At 41.7% G+C, this 15,306-nt stretch overlaps 1 protein-coding gene across 1 annotated transcript; it reads left to right on the top strand.

Annotated features, from left to right (window-relative positions):
- The first annotated feature begins 3,061 nt into the window (after positions 1-3,061).
- LOC122776619 (suppressor of tumorigenicity 14 protein homolog) lies at positions 3,062-13,385 on the top strand. Its single transcript, XM_044037232.1, has 19 exons — positions 3,062-3,189; positions 4,471-4,633; positions 5,233-5,363; positions 5,448-5,518; positions 5,592-5,782; positions 6,334-6,369; positions 6,546-6,774; positions 7,054-7,190; positions 7,913-8,010; positions 8,907-9,007; positions 9,297-9,430; positions 9,522-9,626; positions 10,510-10,617; positions 10,704-10,820; positions 10,912-11,037; positions 11,168-11,351; positions 11,469-11,740; positions 12,424-12,560; positions 13,110-13,385. Exons 1-19 carry the CDS (start codon positions 3,148-3,150, stop codon positions 13,269-13,271), a joined length of 2,544 nt encoding a protein of 847 aa, XP_043893167.1. The 5' UTR covers positions 3,062-3,147; the 3' UTR covers positions 13,272-13,385.
- Positions 13,386-15,306: the final 1,921 nt, after the last annotated feature.

The raw sequence follows: 15,306 nt of genomic DNA, 5'->3' as shown, positions 1-15,306 counted from the left end.
TTATTCATTTCAAATGAATTAATTCAAAAAAATAAGGAAAAAAAAGCTGAAAACGAGGGAGTGAACGTTGTGGACGACTTGACTTCAGTGTTCAGACGAGCTTGTCGTCCACCAATCAGAAGCGAGTATGTAAATGAGTGCGTCAGTGACAGACAGTGAACATTGTAACATATTTTGTATCATAAACTCTCACCTGCATCTTCCAATCAAACCCTGAGAAAAAAGAAAAGACAAAAGAAAACAGATGGAGACGAACGTGCGTGGGTGTGTGTGGGTGTTTCTCCATGCATGAGCCTTGTACAGTAGAAGTAGCATTATTGATCAAAAGTGATCATAAGAACTTATCAATCATATCAGAAAAAAAGATCGTCTGTCGTTTTGCATGAAAAATTCTTCAGTTTGTTCTCGTTTCTCCAAAATAACTTTAACGAAGAGTGTTTGCACCAAAGCAAAGGAATTATTATTATTGGATTATTGATTTCCAAAATAAAAATAAAATCATTCAGGCATGTTCCTCGCCAGGATGTGTGTGTGTGTGTGTGTGTGTGTGTGTGTGTGCTGCAAGGTGTGTGTGCGCGTGTGCGTGCTTGTGTGTGAGTGTGTATGAGAGAGACAGCAGTCACAAATATGCATGGATACCGTTATAGGTATTTTCTCTGTTTAACAAAGATGAGATTGAACTCACTGTGACTGGTTTCTATGACAACGACCATGTTCAAACATCATGTAACAAACTTTTATTCAAGGTCCAGTTTTTCTCTCACTTTGACCAGCAACTGTACCAAGTTCCTGTCAGAAGGGGGCGCTGTGCTGACGAGTGTAAATGTGTTCCTTTAACGCGGAAACACTGGTTTGATGCATTTGAAAACTCCAGAGAACATAACCAGGTGACCTCCAGATGACCTCCACGTGACCTCCAGTTCAGACGAGGTGACCTTGAATTTGGACATGGTGACCTTGAGTTTGGACCAGGTGACCTCCAGTTCGGACGAGGTGACCTTGTGGTGACCTTGAGTTCGGACGAGGTGACCTTGAGTTCGGAATTGGTGACCTTGAGTTCGGACGAGGTGACCTTGTGGTGACCTTGAGTTCGGACGAGGTGACCTCGTGGTGACCTTGAGTTTGGATTGACCTCTGACATCGTTGACAGGATGTAAATGAATTTACAGAAAAAGTAAATTGTTTATTTTATTAATTCCGGAAATTTTTCTAATTCTTCATTTAAATAATTTGTGAAAATGTTTGTTTTATTTTCATCCTGTCAGTGGTTTTGTTGTCATGTGACCTGTTTTTTCGTGGGTCTTTAATTGTTGGTCTGCTGAAGGTTTGATTGTTTCCATCCGTGAAGTTCAGTCTCAGTGAGTGAAGAAGAAGAAGAAGAAGAAAACAACATAAAAGCACAGACATGTATATTCATTCCACTAATAAACAACAGAAACCACATGTTTGATGTCCTTTCTACCATCTCACACTTTTCTTTCTTCACCGTCTTTAAACTCAACTGTGAAAACAAACGCCAATCATGTGGGCGGAGCTTCTAACGAGCATTAGCAGCGCTTACAACGTCTTCTTCTCTGTTTTTTGGTGTAGCGTTACAGAGCCACTTACAGGCCTGGCCCTGGTGAGCTGTAAGACCAGCCTAACTCAAGGAAGGTACACCTGACGACACCTGACGCCACAATCAAGTGCTGAAGTGCTTGGCTGCTCCAAAAGCCCGGCCGAACTTCTCATGGGTCACTTCCTTCATGCGAGAAGAGGAGAAACAACTGACCAACCCATCACCACCAGACTCAAGCCCACTGGACACAGCCCGGGATTGGGAAATGGTAGAGTAAAGTAGACCTTCATCAGGAGCTGACAGTCCCTTGGGAGGAAGCCATCGACGAGGCATCCGTATGCCAACCCAGCAGCTGAAGCAGAGGACCGAGGCTGGCACGTAAAGGTGCGACCAGTGGAGGTGGACTGTAGGGTCTTTGTATCTAGCTCCACCACAAGGCTACTGAATGAAGCGGGAATCAGAGGAAAGGCCCGAAGGAGGAGCATCGAGGAGCTCGCCAGAGTCGCTGGAAGACGGAAAGTTACTGGCTGTGGCTGAAGAGGAAGGAGACAGCGTGGGGTCTGATCAGCCTGTGGTGAGCGTGTATTGTGATAAAAGGCCAACATTTATTTTATTATAAACAGTGGGATTATTATAAACATTTCATAACAGTGGGATTATTATAAACATTTTATAACAGTGGGACTATTATAAACATTTTATAACAGTGGGATTATTATAAACATTTTATAACAGTGGGATTATTATAAACATTTTATAACAGTGGGACTATTATAAACATTTCATAACAGTGGGATTATTATAAACATTTTATAACAGTGGGATTATTATAAACATTTTATGAGTGGGATTATTATAAACATTTTATGAGTGGGATTATTATAAACATTTTATAACAGTGGGATTATTACAAACATTTTATATGAGTGGGATTATATAGATATTTTATATGAGTGTGATGATCATAGATATTTGTGGGATTATTGTATCAATGGGATTATTGTAAACATTTTTATATCAGTGAGATTATTTATTGTGGGATTCTTTATCAAACCTTTCAATAAATATAAAACTCCGGATTATGGAACAAACATTTGCATTTGAACAGAAGAGGAATAAAAAAAATCTTCCGTAATTTCGTTCATGTTTTGTTTTCTGTTTAAAAAAAAACAAAACAAAAAAACAGTTTCAGTCGCGCAATGACTCATGGGAAGCGCGGCAGGTGTATTCAGGTGTGTTCAGTTGTCCCCTGTCCTCCTGTCCCTGCGGCGTCTCTGTCGCGTGTTTCCTGTTTCCTGGTTCTTGTCTCGGGCGCGTTCGTCACCTCCACAGCCGCAGTCTCGGTCCAGGTCTCCGGTGTCGACTCAGAACCGCGTCCGCGGACGTTACCGGGCCTGCACGCGCACGTTCGGCTCAGTGTTTGTTGTTTTTTTTTTCCTTTTAAAAAAGAGACAGACACCACTCTCTCTCTCTCTCTCTCTCCCTCCCCCCCGTGTCTCCCTGTGTCTCGCTCTCTTTGTTTACCTGTTCAGACACAAACAAACAAACAACTAAAATCACGCGGGACTTCGCGCTTCACTTTGGACATCATGGATTTTCTGGACTCGGGACAAAAGTTCAGTCCGAGGCAGGTGAGTGTTGTACCTGTCGGTGACGTCACAGCTCAGTATCGCCCGAATTTAACAAACAGAAACTCAAAGTGATTCTGGAAACAATGTAACGTGATGAATAAAATAAGTTAGAATATAATATCATTTCATGATTTTAAAGAATTTGAAATGATTGTAACCTTTATTCTGTTTTTGGTTTATTATTTATTTTTGGTTCTGTTTTGTATATATATATATTATATATATATATATATATATATATATATATATATATATATATATATATATATATATATATATATATATATATATATATATGTATATGTACATGTACAGTTGAAACCAGAAGTTTACAAAAACTATATAAAAAGACACATGCTATTTTTCTCACATTTGCAAACTGTAATCTGTCTTTTTTATGTTTCTGTTGGTCGTAGTAGTCACTGTGGATAATGACCACAGTGAATTACCAGCTTCAGCCACCGTCTTCACAATGTCTTATGCGTTTGTTCTTGGGTTGATGTGCACATTTCAGACCAAAGCACGTTCACCTCTGGGACACAGAACCTGTCTCCTTCCTGAGCGGTATGATGGCTGGACATTCCCATGGTGTTTATACTTGCGTACAATTGTTTGAACCGATGAACGTGGTAATATGTGTGTATATATATACGTATATACACATTTATGTATATATATATATGTATATACTATATCTACTGTTTAACGCATGGACTTACTACTGCTGCTACCTCAGTCCAGGTCTGGACCCTGGTCCACCTGTTTGTGACCTTTGACCTACAGACTTTTGCTGAGTGATAATGCATCATACGGGAAAGTATTTGTGTAAAAAAAAAATAAAAAAAATAATTGAGTTAAAGATTTCTGAGAGTAAAATCAGAATTCTGAGATTAATTGAGAATTCTGATGTCATCAGTACAATCATGTATCATTAGCATTTTAGCATCAGCGTGTTCTTCCATTAATCCATGAACTCAGTTTTATTGTGAAAGATGAAAGAGGGCGGAGTCTTTGTCTCTATGCTTGAATCATGACAAACAGGACATGGCACAAAGACATTCCTGTTCACTCACTCACTCACTCACTCACTCGCTCACTTGGACTCAACTTTCCCATTTCATTTCACTTGTGCGTAAAGGCTCAGTTCAGCTAAATTACAACAAAACCAGGTCTAAACTGTTTGTGTCTGTGTGTGTGTGTGTGTGTGTGTGTGTGTGTGTGTATGTGGTGTGTGTGTGTGTGTGTGCGTGTGTGTGTGTGTGTGTGTGTGTGTGTGTGTAGGACAGTGAGTGGGACACGACGCTGCAGTTTCTTCCGGCTCCTGACACCAAACAGCTGGAGAAGAACTCTGGCCGCAGGAAGAAGCTGGTTCTGGGTCTGGGTCTGGTTCTGGCCGCTGCAGCTCTGGCTCTGATCACTGGTCTGCTCGTGTGGCACTTTCACTGTGAGCTCCACAAAACTTTATTTACACACATTTCTCTGACGACATGGCCGACTTCACGATGACCCCTGACCCCGAAGTCAAGTTCTGTCCAAACTCTACATCGGTTCTGCTCATTTTCATTGTCCTGTGACGTCGTCATAGCAACAACATTTCTCTATTAACCACGCCCACGTCACATTTCGGGCCAATCAACACACAGGAAAAAAAGTTCTGCCCAGATGTTGTGTCAAGAAATGAATGATGTCACAGCCCTTACCCTTAACCTTACACTTACCCTTAACCCAACACTTACCCATAACCCTATCCTTACCCTAACCCTTAAGTTTACCCTTACACTTCCCCTTATGCTTAACTTTCCCCTTAAATGTCCCCTGAGACAGACGTCTCCTTCCTGGTTAAGTTTAAACTTAAACTAACAATAAACCCTTTAATGTGGGATTAGAATTAAACTCTATCTGTGAAAATGTTTTAAATTCTGTGTTAAACCCACAAACATGTTTGATGTTTTTCTATAAAAGTGAATTTATTGTTTGTTTTTTTATGTTCACATGTCTGCTGTCTTGTGAGCGTCTGACCTTTGACCTCTCCCTCTCGCTCAGTGCGCAGCGACGTCCGAGTGAAGAAAGTTTACATCGGCGCCATGGGAATCGACGAGCGGCGTTTCCTGCCGGAGTACGAAGATCCCGACAGTCCACAGTTCACCGAGCTGTCTGCTCTGGTTCTACGGCAGGTGAGTACATGAAATGATTATTATGAAGTATTTCTCCACTCCACGCTTGACCTTTGTGACCTTTGTGACCTTTGTCTCTTTCAGCTGAAGCTGATTTACTCTAAAGATTCTGTGTTGGCCAAGTACTTCACGGGCTCCACGGTGCAGGCGTTCAGGTACGAGTCACATGACGACGGCGAGTCACATGACGATGGCGATGTTTGTGATGTTTGTGCTGTGATGTGGCAGTGAAGCAGACGGCGGCGGTGACGGCCTCGTGGCTTATTACCAGTCAGAGTTCGAGGTTCCTGTGACTCAGCAGAATTCTCTGGACGGAGCCATAGAGTCGCTGGATCCTCCGGCAGCAACAGGAAGTCGACAGGGACGACTTCTGCTGAAACCCGCGGACGCTCTGAGTGTGAGGAGCGTCGTCTCGCGAGGTCTGGACTCAACTGAACTAAACTAAACTGGAATATCAACATGATTCATGTGTTCATACAGAAGAGTATTAGTGCCAAACAGCATGAATTCTGAGATGAAAGTCAGAATTCTGACTTTTACTTTAATCTCAGAGTTCCAAATTTCTTTCTCATAATTCCAGTTTAAATCTGAGAATTCTGACATTTCCTTTTAGAATTCTGACTTTAATCTCAAAATTCTGATTTCAATGTGAGAATTCTAACTTTAATCTGAGAATTCCGACTTGAATCTGAGAATTCCGACTTGAATCTGAGAATTCTGACTTTTCTTTCTCATAATTCCCAGTTTGAATCTAGAATTATGACATTTCAACTCTGACTATAATCTCAGAATTCTGATTTAATTATGAGAATTCCGACATTAATCTGAGAATTCTGACTTTAATCTCAGAAAAATTCTGTCTTCCTGTCCATTGAGCCATCGCTATGGAATCGTTTACAGACACTTGGTTTGTGTTTTGTAAAAGTGCGTTTGCTTTAAATATTGAATCTTTTGAATAATCTCTTCACAGCTATAGATCCACGAATGACGAGGAAATCCTTATTTGGTGAGATATTATTATTATTATCATTGTTATTATCATTATTATTATAATATTATCATTATTATTATAATATTATCATTATTATTGTTATTGCTTACATTAATATTATTATCATTCTTATTTTTATTACAATTTTTTGTTTTCATTCTTGACATTAATTGTCTTTTTTTTTTTTTCAGTGAAAAAGTCCTTTGACGTCCACGTCAGAGACGCGGGAGTCCTCCGCTCTCCGGGTTTTCCAGACTCCTCTTATCCACCAAACGTCTACCTTCAGTGGAGACTCCGGGCCGATCCGGGTCACAGGATCAAGCTGGACTTCCACACTCTGATCCTGGAGGACGACTGTGAGCAGGACTTCATCAAACTCTACGACTCTCTGGCTGCAATAGAACAGCGCGCTCTCACCGAGTGAGTGTCCCACTGTCCGTCCATCATCTGTGTCTTTGTGTCCTCTCCTCAGGCAGTGTGTGTTTGTGTCCTCTCCTCAGACGTTGTGTGTTTGTGTCCTCTCCTGTGTGTCCTCCTTTGTGTCCTCTCCTCAGACGTGTGTCTTTGTGTTTGTGTCCTCTCCTCAGACAGTGTGTATTTGTGTCTTCTCCTCAGACAGTGTGTGTTTGTGTCCTCTCCTCAGACAGTGTGTATTTGTGTCCTCTCCTCAGACAGTGTGTGTTTGTGTCCTCTCCTCAGACAGTGTGGCTACCCTCACAACTCCCTGTCCTTTCTGTCCTCTGGAAACGTCATGTTGTTGACTCTCGTCACCAGTGAAGAGAGGAACTTTCCAGGATTCAGAGCAAACTACTCACAACTGGCTGTGAGCGAACAAAGTAGGACAACACGCACATGCACATGCACACGCACAGTGCCGGATTAACGCAAAGGCATACAAGCTCCTCAGGACGCTCCTCGTCCTGATGACGCGACGCTGTCAGGGCGTTCTGAGGACAGTCTGCTCCAATCGACAGTCGCGCTGGGGACAGGTGGGCGGGAGTAGCTGCAGCGAGTGCAAATGTCCGCGGCGAGGTCCGGGCGGGGGTTCGCTGTAAACCACCTTCGCCCTGAGCCTTTCCAAGCTGATCTTGCGTCGACACATGACTTATCTTGGCATAAAGTTGAAGTTAAAGTTAGTTTTTATTAATCCCCTTAGGGAAAGAACACAAAGAACCAACTCGTAACCAAAGACTACGCTATGTAAAATGTGAATTAACTTTTATTCGTAACTTTGGTAAGTTTCAGATTTCAATTCATAAATAACATCGATGGAGGGGGGCCCAAAAAATACAGTCTGTCTAGTATGGTACATTTATTTAATCCGGCACTGCACACACACGCACACACACACAGACACGCACACGCACAGACACACAACCACACACACACACAGACACACAACCCCACACAGACACACACACAGTCACGCACACAGACACAGTCACACACGCACACACACACAGACACGCACACATGCACACACACACACACACATCACATTTTCACTGTGTTACTCTAAAGTGAAACATGTTTTTTTTTAATGTCTCTTTGTGTCCAGAGTGTGGAGGGACACTGAGAGAGGACAAAGGATCTGTCTCTTCTCCGTTCTTTCCCTCTAACTATCCTCCTCGAACCACGTGTGTGTGGGACATCCAGGTGAGTCCATGAGTGTTACCCTGTCTGTCCTCAGGGGGGAGCTGCAATAAATGTCAGTCACTTTATTTGTCCACTAAGGGAACAAAATAATATTTCCTGTGTAATAATGTGTCCATTCTGAGTGTCCTTGTCCTTACTGAGACACTGAGCTGGTTTGGACAGTGTGGACACTCGTCTGCACTGTTTGCTCTGGTGTCTCATCTTCCTCTTGACCTGGGGTTCAGGTCAGGACACTTACAGTGTAGTGTATGAGTGGACAGAGTGGACAGAGTGTGCCAAGTCCTTCTGGAAAATGAAATCAGCATGTCCATAAAGCTCATCGGCAGAAGGACAGAAGAATTTAAAATTCCCTGATAGACGCCTGTGTTGACTTTGGGCTTAATAAAACACTGTGGACCAACACTGGAGGTTAATCCACCGAGGACAGAGGTTAATGCACCAAGAGGACGTTGGTTAATCCACCGAGGACGGAGGTTAATCCACCAAAGACGGAGGTTAATCCACCGAGAGGATTGAGGTTAATCCATCGAGAGGACGGAGGTTAATACACAAGAGGACGGAGGTTAATCCACGGAGGTTAATACGGATACACAAGAGGACGGAGGTTAATCCATCCACAGAGGACGGAGGTTAATCCACAGAGGACGGAGGTTAATTGCACCAAGAGGATGAGGTTAATCCACCGAGGACGGAGGTTAATCCACCAAAGACGGAGGTTAATCCACTGAGAGGATTGAGGTTAATCCATCGAGAGGACGGAGGTTAATCCACCGAGAGGATTGAGGTTAATCCACAGAGGATGGAGGTTAATCCACAGAGGACGGAGGTTAATCCACAAAGGACAGATTAGGTCTGAATGAGGCTACGATGAAAAACATTGAATTTGTCTTTTTCAGGTCCCAGAAGACAAGTTCATAAAGGTTCAGTTCAACAAGTTTCAGCTGGGAAATCACAGTGTCCCGTGTCCTGAGGATTATGTCGACATTGACAATCAAAGGTCAGAATTCCTGCTTTTACAGTTTGAAGAAAAATGTGTAACAAAGTGTTAGTGAGACCACACCCACTTTAGAGTGAGACCACCCCCACTTTCTCTGACTTTTTTCTTTAATCTCAGAATTCCTGCTATTTTCTTTCTTTCTTTGTTTCATACTCTTCCGTATCTTAGTGACGAAGAAACAGAATAATTGGTTTTGAGTATGAACGACGTTCATGTTGAATCACAGATTATTTGTCTCTAATCTCAAACGTGGACACAGTTTAAATCACATCTTGCCATTGTCTTGCAGATTGTGTGGAAGCAAGTTAAAAAACACGGTCATCACCAGCAGAAGCAACAAGATGACCATTAAGTTTAACTCGGACTCGTCTTACGTGGACCAGGGTTTCACCGCCGAGTACGAAGCCTTCGTCCCCAACAACCGTACGGCTGAACTTCATTTTGTAAACCTGTGACATCATCATCATTTCCTGTCGCTGACTGCCTTGTTGTGGTTGTTGTTGTCGTTGCTCAGCTTGTCCCGGAAACTTCCAGTGCAGCAACAACCTGTGCATCAACACCACTCTGAGATGTGACGGCTGGAACGACTGCGGAGACGACAGCGATGAAGACGGCTGCAGTGAGTCCAAACCTACAGCGCCACCTAGTGTTCTGGCTGGAATGATTAATACACAAGTTTGTAGAAGCTCTTTAACCAAAATGATATTGTGAGCGTGGAGGTCAGGTCTGGTGAAAATAAGATATTGGCATAGCGCCCCCTAAGGTGAAAACGGAGGCAAAACTAACTTCCACCAAATTTCCCGAAACTTGATGGGAAGATGTTATAGACCAAGACAAACAATAAAATCGACTGTAGCCATGGCCTCAAGTCAACAGGAAGTCGGCCATTTGGAATTTTGCCGTCCATTTTTGGCGATTTGCACCCTACGTAAATGCGCATTTGTCGTAGCGACATTAAAAAAAAAAAACACGCCAATTTGTACTAGACACATCAAAAGCGAAACATTTTTGAAAGGTTTTGCAGATTCAAAAACAGCGTGGCCATGGCAACCATTGGAGTTTTGTCAAATTTTCGACCATTTGCCACGAAACAGGAAGTGCCCTATGACTTTGGCATACACCTAGTTACACCGAATTTCCTGAAACTTGGTGGGAAGATGTTATAGACCAAGACAAACAATCAAGTCGACTGTAGCCATGGCCTCAACTCAACAGGAAGTCGGCCATTTGGAATCTTGGCGTCGATTTTGGCGATTTGCACCCTACGTAAATGAGTGAGACACATCAAAGGTGAAAAGTTGTCGAAAGGTTTTGCGGGTTCAAAGTGAGGGGACTGCTGGGCCCTGTCATGACTGCGTGCAGTCCTCGTTACTATTGTTTTCCATGAATTTACGTTTCCTGAACAGAAACATGAGTTTGAAAAGATGACGTGACATTGGAGCCACAGACAGAGACGAGACACGTTGTCGTGACTCGTTTGTGTGTTTGTTTGTTGTCCTCAGAGTGCGATGCGTCTCAGATGAAGTGTAAAAATGGACGCTGTAAACCAAAGTTGTGGGAGTGTGACGGGTCCGACGACTGTGGAGACAACACGGACGAGGAAGACTGTGGTGCGTTCATCAGCGTTAAAGCAAAGAACGTTCATTTCTTGAACATGGAAGTGAAGACGTTTGCTTTTGTCTTTTTTTTTCCCTAGAAAAGTGTAAACCAGGAGAGTTTTCTTGCAGAAACAGGAAGTGCATCCCAGAGAAGCTCAGGTGTAACGGGAAAGACGACTGTTCTGACGGATCCGACGAGTCCAAGTGTGAAAAATGTAACATGCTCATATTGTTGTTCACCATCAGGGGGCAGTAACGCGTGCTCACTGATGTTTGTTTCCTGACCGTGTGTTTGTTGTTGTTAAGCTCTGGTTCTGCAGACGTGTTCTGAATTCAACTTCCGCTGCACAAACGGACACTGCATCAGTAAACTCAACCCAGAGTGTGACGACGAGCAAGACTGTGATGACGGATCTGACGAGGCCCACTGTGGTACGTACACACACAGTTTTACAGTGTGTGTTTTACAGTGTAACTCGGACACGACCTGTGCAAACATCAGTTTGGATGCGCTCAGGTTTCCCCAAGGCCGGGGCGTAACATATATCCTTATCCTTTACAGAGTGTGGGTCCAGGCCGTACCGGAGCTCGCGTATTGTGGGCGGGCAGACATCGCGGGAGGGGGAGTGGCCGTGGCAGGTCAGCCTCCACATCAAAGGCACGGGTCACGTGTGTGGAGCGTCGGTGTTGAGTCGCCGCTGGCTGCTGACGGCCGCTCACTGCGTCCAAGACAACGGGCCAAACAAGTAGATCCTGATCTCTGATAATAATAAAGTCACAGTTATCGTTCTAAACTGAAAATATCATTTGAAAGTGTTAACAGATAAAATCACAAGAGATATTTGTTGTCACTCTACGTGCAGGTACTCTCAGGCCGGCCAATGGGAGGCCATGCTGGGTCTACATGTGCAAAGTCTGACCAATGAGTGGACGGTGAAGAGGAACATTAAGCGAATCATTGCCCACGACGACTACAACCCTCTGAGATACAACAACGACATCGCTCTGATGGAGCTGGACCAGGAAGTGTCGCTGAACCAGAACATCTGGCCCATCTGTCTGCCGTCACCTGCCCACGACTTCCCTGCAGGTCAGGAGGCGTGGGTGACCGGCTGGGGCGCCACGCGAGAGGGAGGTGAGCAGGTCCCGTATGATGTTTCGAGGCAACAGATCATTGTACGTCACTTCCTGTTTTGTGGCGAAATGGCAGCTAAATGTAAAACGGCCGATTTTCTGGTTTGTGTCCGTAGACGTGTTCGGGGTTAGTCTCTTGTGTCACGTATCAAATTTGATGTCAATCAGGCAATGTATGCCAAAGTTACAGGGCACTTCCTGTTTTTTCCTGGTTGCTGTGGCCACGCCCTTTTGAATCTGCAAATCCTTTTGCCTTTGATGTGTCTAGTACCAATTGGCGCACTTTTTTATGTCGCTCAGACGGGTTTGCTCATTTATGTAGTGTGCAAATCGCCAAAATGGACGCCAAAGTTCAAAATGGCTTGGTCTAAAACATCTTCCCACCAGGTTTTGGGAAATTCGGTGGAACTCAGTTTTGCCTCTGTTTTCACCTTAGGGGGCGCTATGCCAATATCTTACTTTTACCAGACCTGACCTCCACACACGATTTCAAGAGGTTTGTGCACGGTTTTTGTGCATGGCCGCAAAGCCACGGATAGAATTATAATCTGAAGGATAACAATGGACTCCTGAACATGAAGTTATTATTATTGTTTTATTTGAATGAATGAATGAATGAATGAATGAATGTGCAGCAGTAATCACACACTGAGCATGAATTCACTCTGTCATGTTGTCTTTCAGGCTCCACGGCCTCTGTCCTGCAGAAAGCTGAGGTTCGAATCATCAACAGCACAGTTTGTAAGAAACTGATGGACGACGACGTCAGCGACAACATGATCTGTGCTGGAGTTCTGAAAGGGGGCGTGGACGCCTGTCAGGTAACAGCCAATCACATCACTCGTCACATTCAAACTGACATATGTGCACATTTATCCCATTTGATGATGAATCACAGGTGAACTGATGAATCCCAGGTGACCTGATGAATCCCAGGTGACCTGATGAATCACAGGTGACCACATGAATCACAGCTGACCACATGAATCACAGGTGACCTGGTGAATCACAGGTGACCTGGTGAATCACATATGACATGATGAATTACAGGTGACATGATGAATCACAGGTGACCTGGTGAATCACAGGTGACCTGGTGAATCACATATGACATGATGAATCACATATGACATGATGACTCACATGTGACCTGATGAATCACAGGTAAACTGATGAGTCACATGTGACCTGATGAATCACGGGTGACCTGATGAATCACAGGTGACATGATGAATCACAGGTAAACTGATGAGTCACATGTGACCAGATGAATCACATGTGACCACATGAATCACAGGTGACCTGGTGAATCACATGTGACCACATGAATCACAGGTGATCTGATCACTATTATAATTGTCTTCTTTCAGGGTGACTCTGGTGGTCCACTGTCAGTCACCGCCCTCAGTGGGCGTGTCTTCATAGCTGGTGTGGTGAGCTGGGGCGACGGATGCGCTCGCAGGAACAAACCTGGTATTTACACTCAGATTATCAAATACCGCAGGTGGATAAAGGAGATGAGTGATGTGTAACTGATGATCAATCTGGTGGTGTTGACTTTCAAGACTAAAAAAATTCACAGCACAGACAAAAACTTTTGCTGTTTCTGCATATATATATATATATATATATATATATATATATATATATATATATATATATCTATACATATATATATGTGTGTATATATATATATATATACACATTAATAACCCATTAATATTATATTATATTATATTATATTATATATATATATATATATATATATATATATATGTATATATATATATATATATATATATGGATACATATATATATATATATATATATATATATAATATAATATAATATAATATAATATAATATTAATGGGTTCCAAATGGAACCCGAATAATTTGGCAAAAAAAAGGTTCATGAACATTTTTTATAAAGACTAGATTTAAAGTCTAAATCCTCAGCTTTTATTGTCATAATTATAAATAGAATTCATACTGTAGTAACTACTTTATGTTCTGTAGCTGTTTTTATCTGAAATTAAAATTTTCTGGACTGTTTATTGGCAACAGATGTGAATCCACTTAAAGAAAATATCTATAAAATACAGAGAAACTTTAGTGAATAGCAGGATTAGATTAAAGGATCAGATTAAAGGATGATGTCAGTATTCAGTCTGAGACGTGACTTGGACCATTTTTGTCAACCAATATTTGACATTCAACAATTTTGGCTCACCTTCAGAAATAAAAAACGTCAGGGATTTTAATTATTTTATGATATTTGCGGAGTAGAGCCATCTTGTTTTTGTTCCAGTTTAAAAAAAATCTAGATTTGTTTTGTTTACTGTGTGGTGACATGTTTTTGCAGAGTGTTTATTTGTACAGTGTTTCTTCATTATTGATCACTTTATGGAACAATGTTTGACTCTTTATGGAACGATTGTGACTAATCTTCTCCGAGTGATGCATCAAAAAGAAGTGAAAATATCTCCATTATGTCAAAGTCATTATGTCTTCAAAGTTTTATTTTCATTTGTTGTGATGTTTTTATTTAAAGAATTGGGTGAAGGGTTTTTTGAAAACCAGTCAGTGTGGAAGTTACAGATAATTGTATGAAGTCTAACTTATATATATTGTAAAGATATTCAAATCTTCATGTAAATTGTAATGAATTTTTTCAGAGAAACTGCCAAAACTCACTTTTAAACACATCCTTAAACAAATATTAACCCTATGTGTGTGTGTGTTTTTTATCCATTTATTTTAAGGGTAAGGGGTTTTGGGGTCTGGAATCAGGGCTATGAAACCATGAACTTCAATAACTCTATGTCGGAGTGGCTTAGGTTTATGGCCAGTGGATTCAAACATTACATTCTAAAAAATATATAATAAATGTTATTCATTATTTTGAGATTTTCAAATTCAAATAATACCAATTATTGACCATTGGTTCTTTAAATTACATCTTCTAACATCATTCATCATTTAAAAAATAGGAAATATTGTGTAAACAGTTGGGCTTGAAAGTGAATATGCTGTAATTAGGACAGAAGTCTATTTTTATAATCAAGGCTAAGGCCTTCCTTGGCTATAGGGCCTTGGACTTGATGGTTCTTAACAATAAAAACACAAAACACATGTAAAATATAATAATGATTGTTGTGAAATGCATGTTAATATAAATAAAGCAGTTTATTTCAGTAAAAAATGGGCCTATTGATGAAGTTTGATTTAACTGTTTATACCGTTAGCCTATTAGCAGCTAATGCTACCAGGTAAAATTAGTTCATCCTGTTAGATTTTTTGGTTTTTACCAAATGTTAACATGGGGGGGGGTTACTAATGTTAGCAGCAGTGAATCAACATCTCCTACGTGCTGTGATGTAAAATCGATGATTTTCTCAATGGAGTTTGGTGTGGGAGAGTGAGTGGTTTATTAAAATGACACAAACTTCAGTTTCCATTCAAGAAAAGGTGTCCAATGAAGACAAAGGCAAATTATACACTGAAGCTGGTGTCCCTCATGTCCATGTACCTGGAGATACCTGATCTCAAATGACACCATAGAACC

This window comes from Solea senegalensis, linkage group LG11, assembly GCF_019176455.1.
Source record: "Solea senegalensis isolate Sse05_10M linkage group LG11, IFAPA_SoseM_1, whole genome shotgun sequence".
Classification (NCBI taxonomy): Eukaryota; Metazoa; Chordata; class Actinopteri; order Pleuronectiformes; family Soleidae; genus Solea; species Solea senegalensis.
Note: the sequence above shows the minus strand (reverse complement) of the source record. Positions and strands in the feature narration are given on the sequence as shown.

Excerpts from the sequence above, each read along its gene's own strand:
- LOC122776619 (XM_044037232.1), top strand. The coding sequence starts at position 3,148 with ATGGATTTTCTGGACTCGGGACAAAAGTTCAGTCCGAGGCAG. Across the intron at positions 11,038-11,167 it reads ATCTGACGAGGCCCACTGTG|AGTGTGGGTCCAGGCCGTAC; the intron begins GTACGTACACAC and ends TATCCTTTACAG. Across the intron at positions 12,561-13,109 it reads GGGGCGTGGACGCCTGTCAG|GGTGACTCTGGTGGTCCACT; the intron begins GTAACAGCCAAT and ends GTCTTCTTTCAG.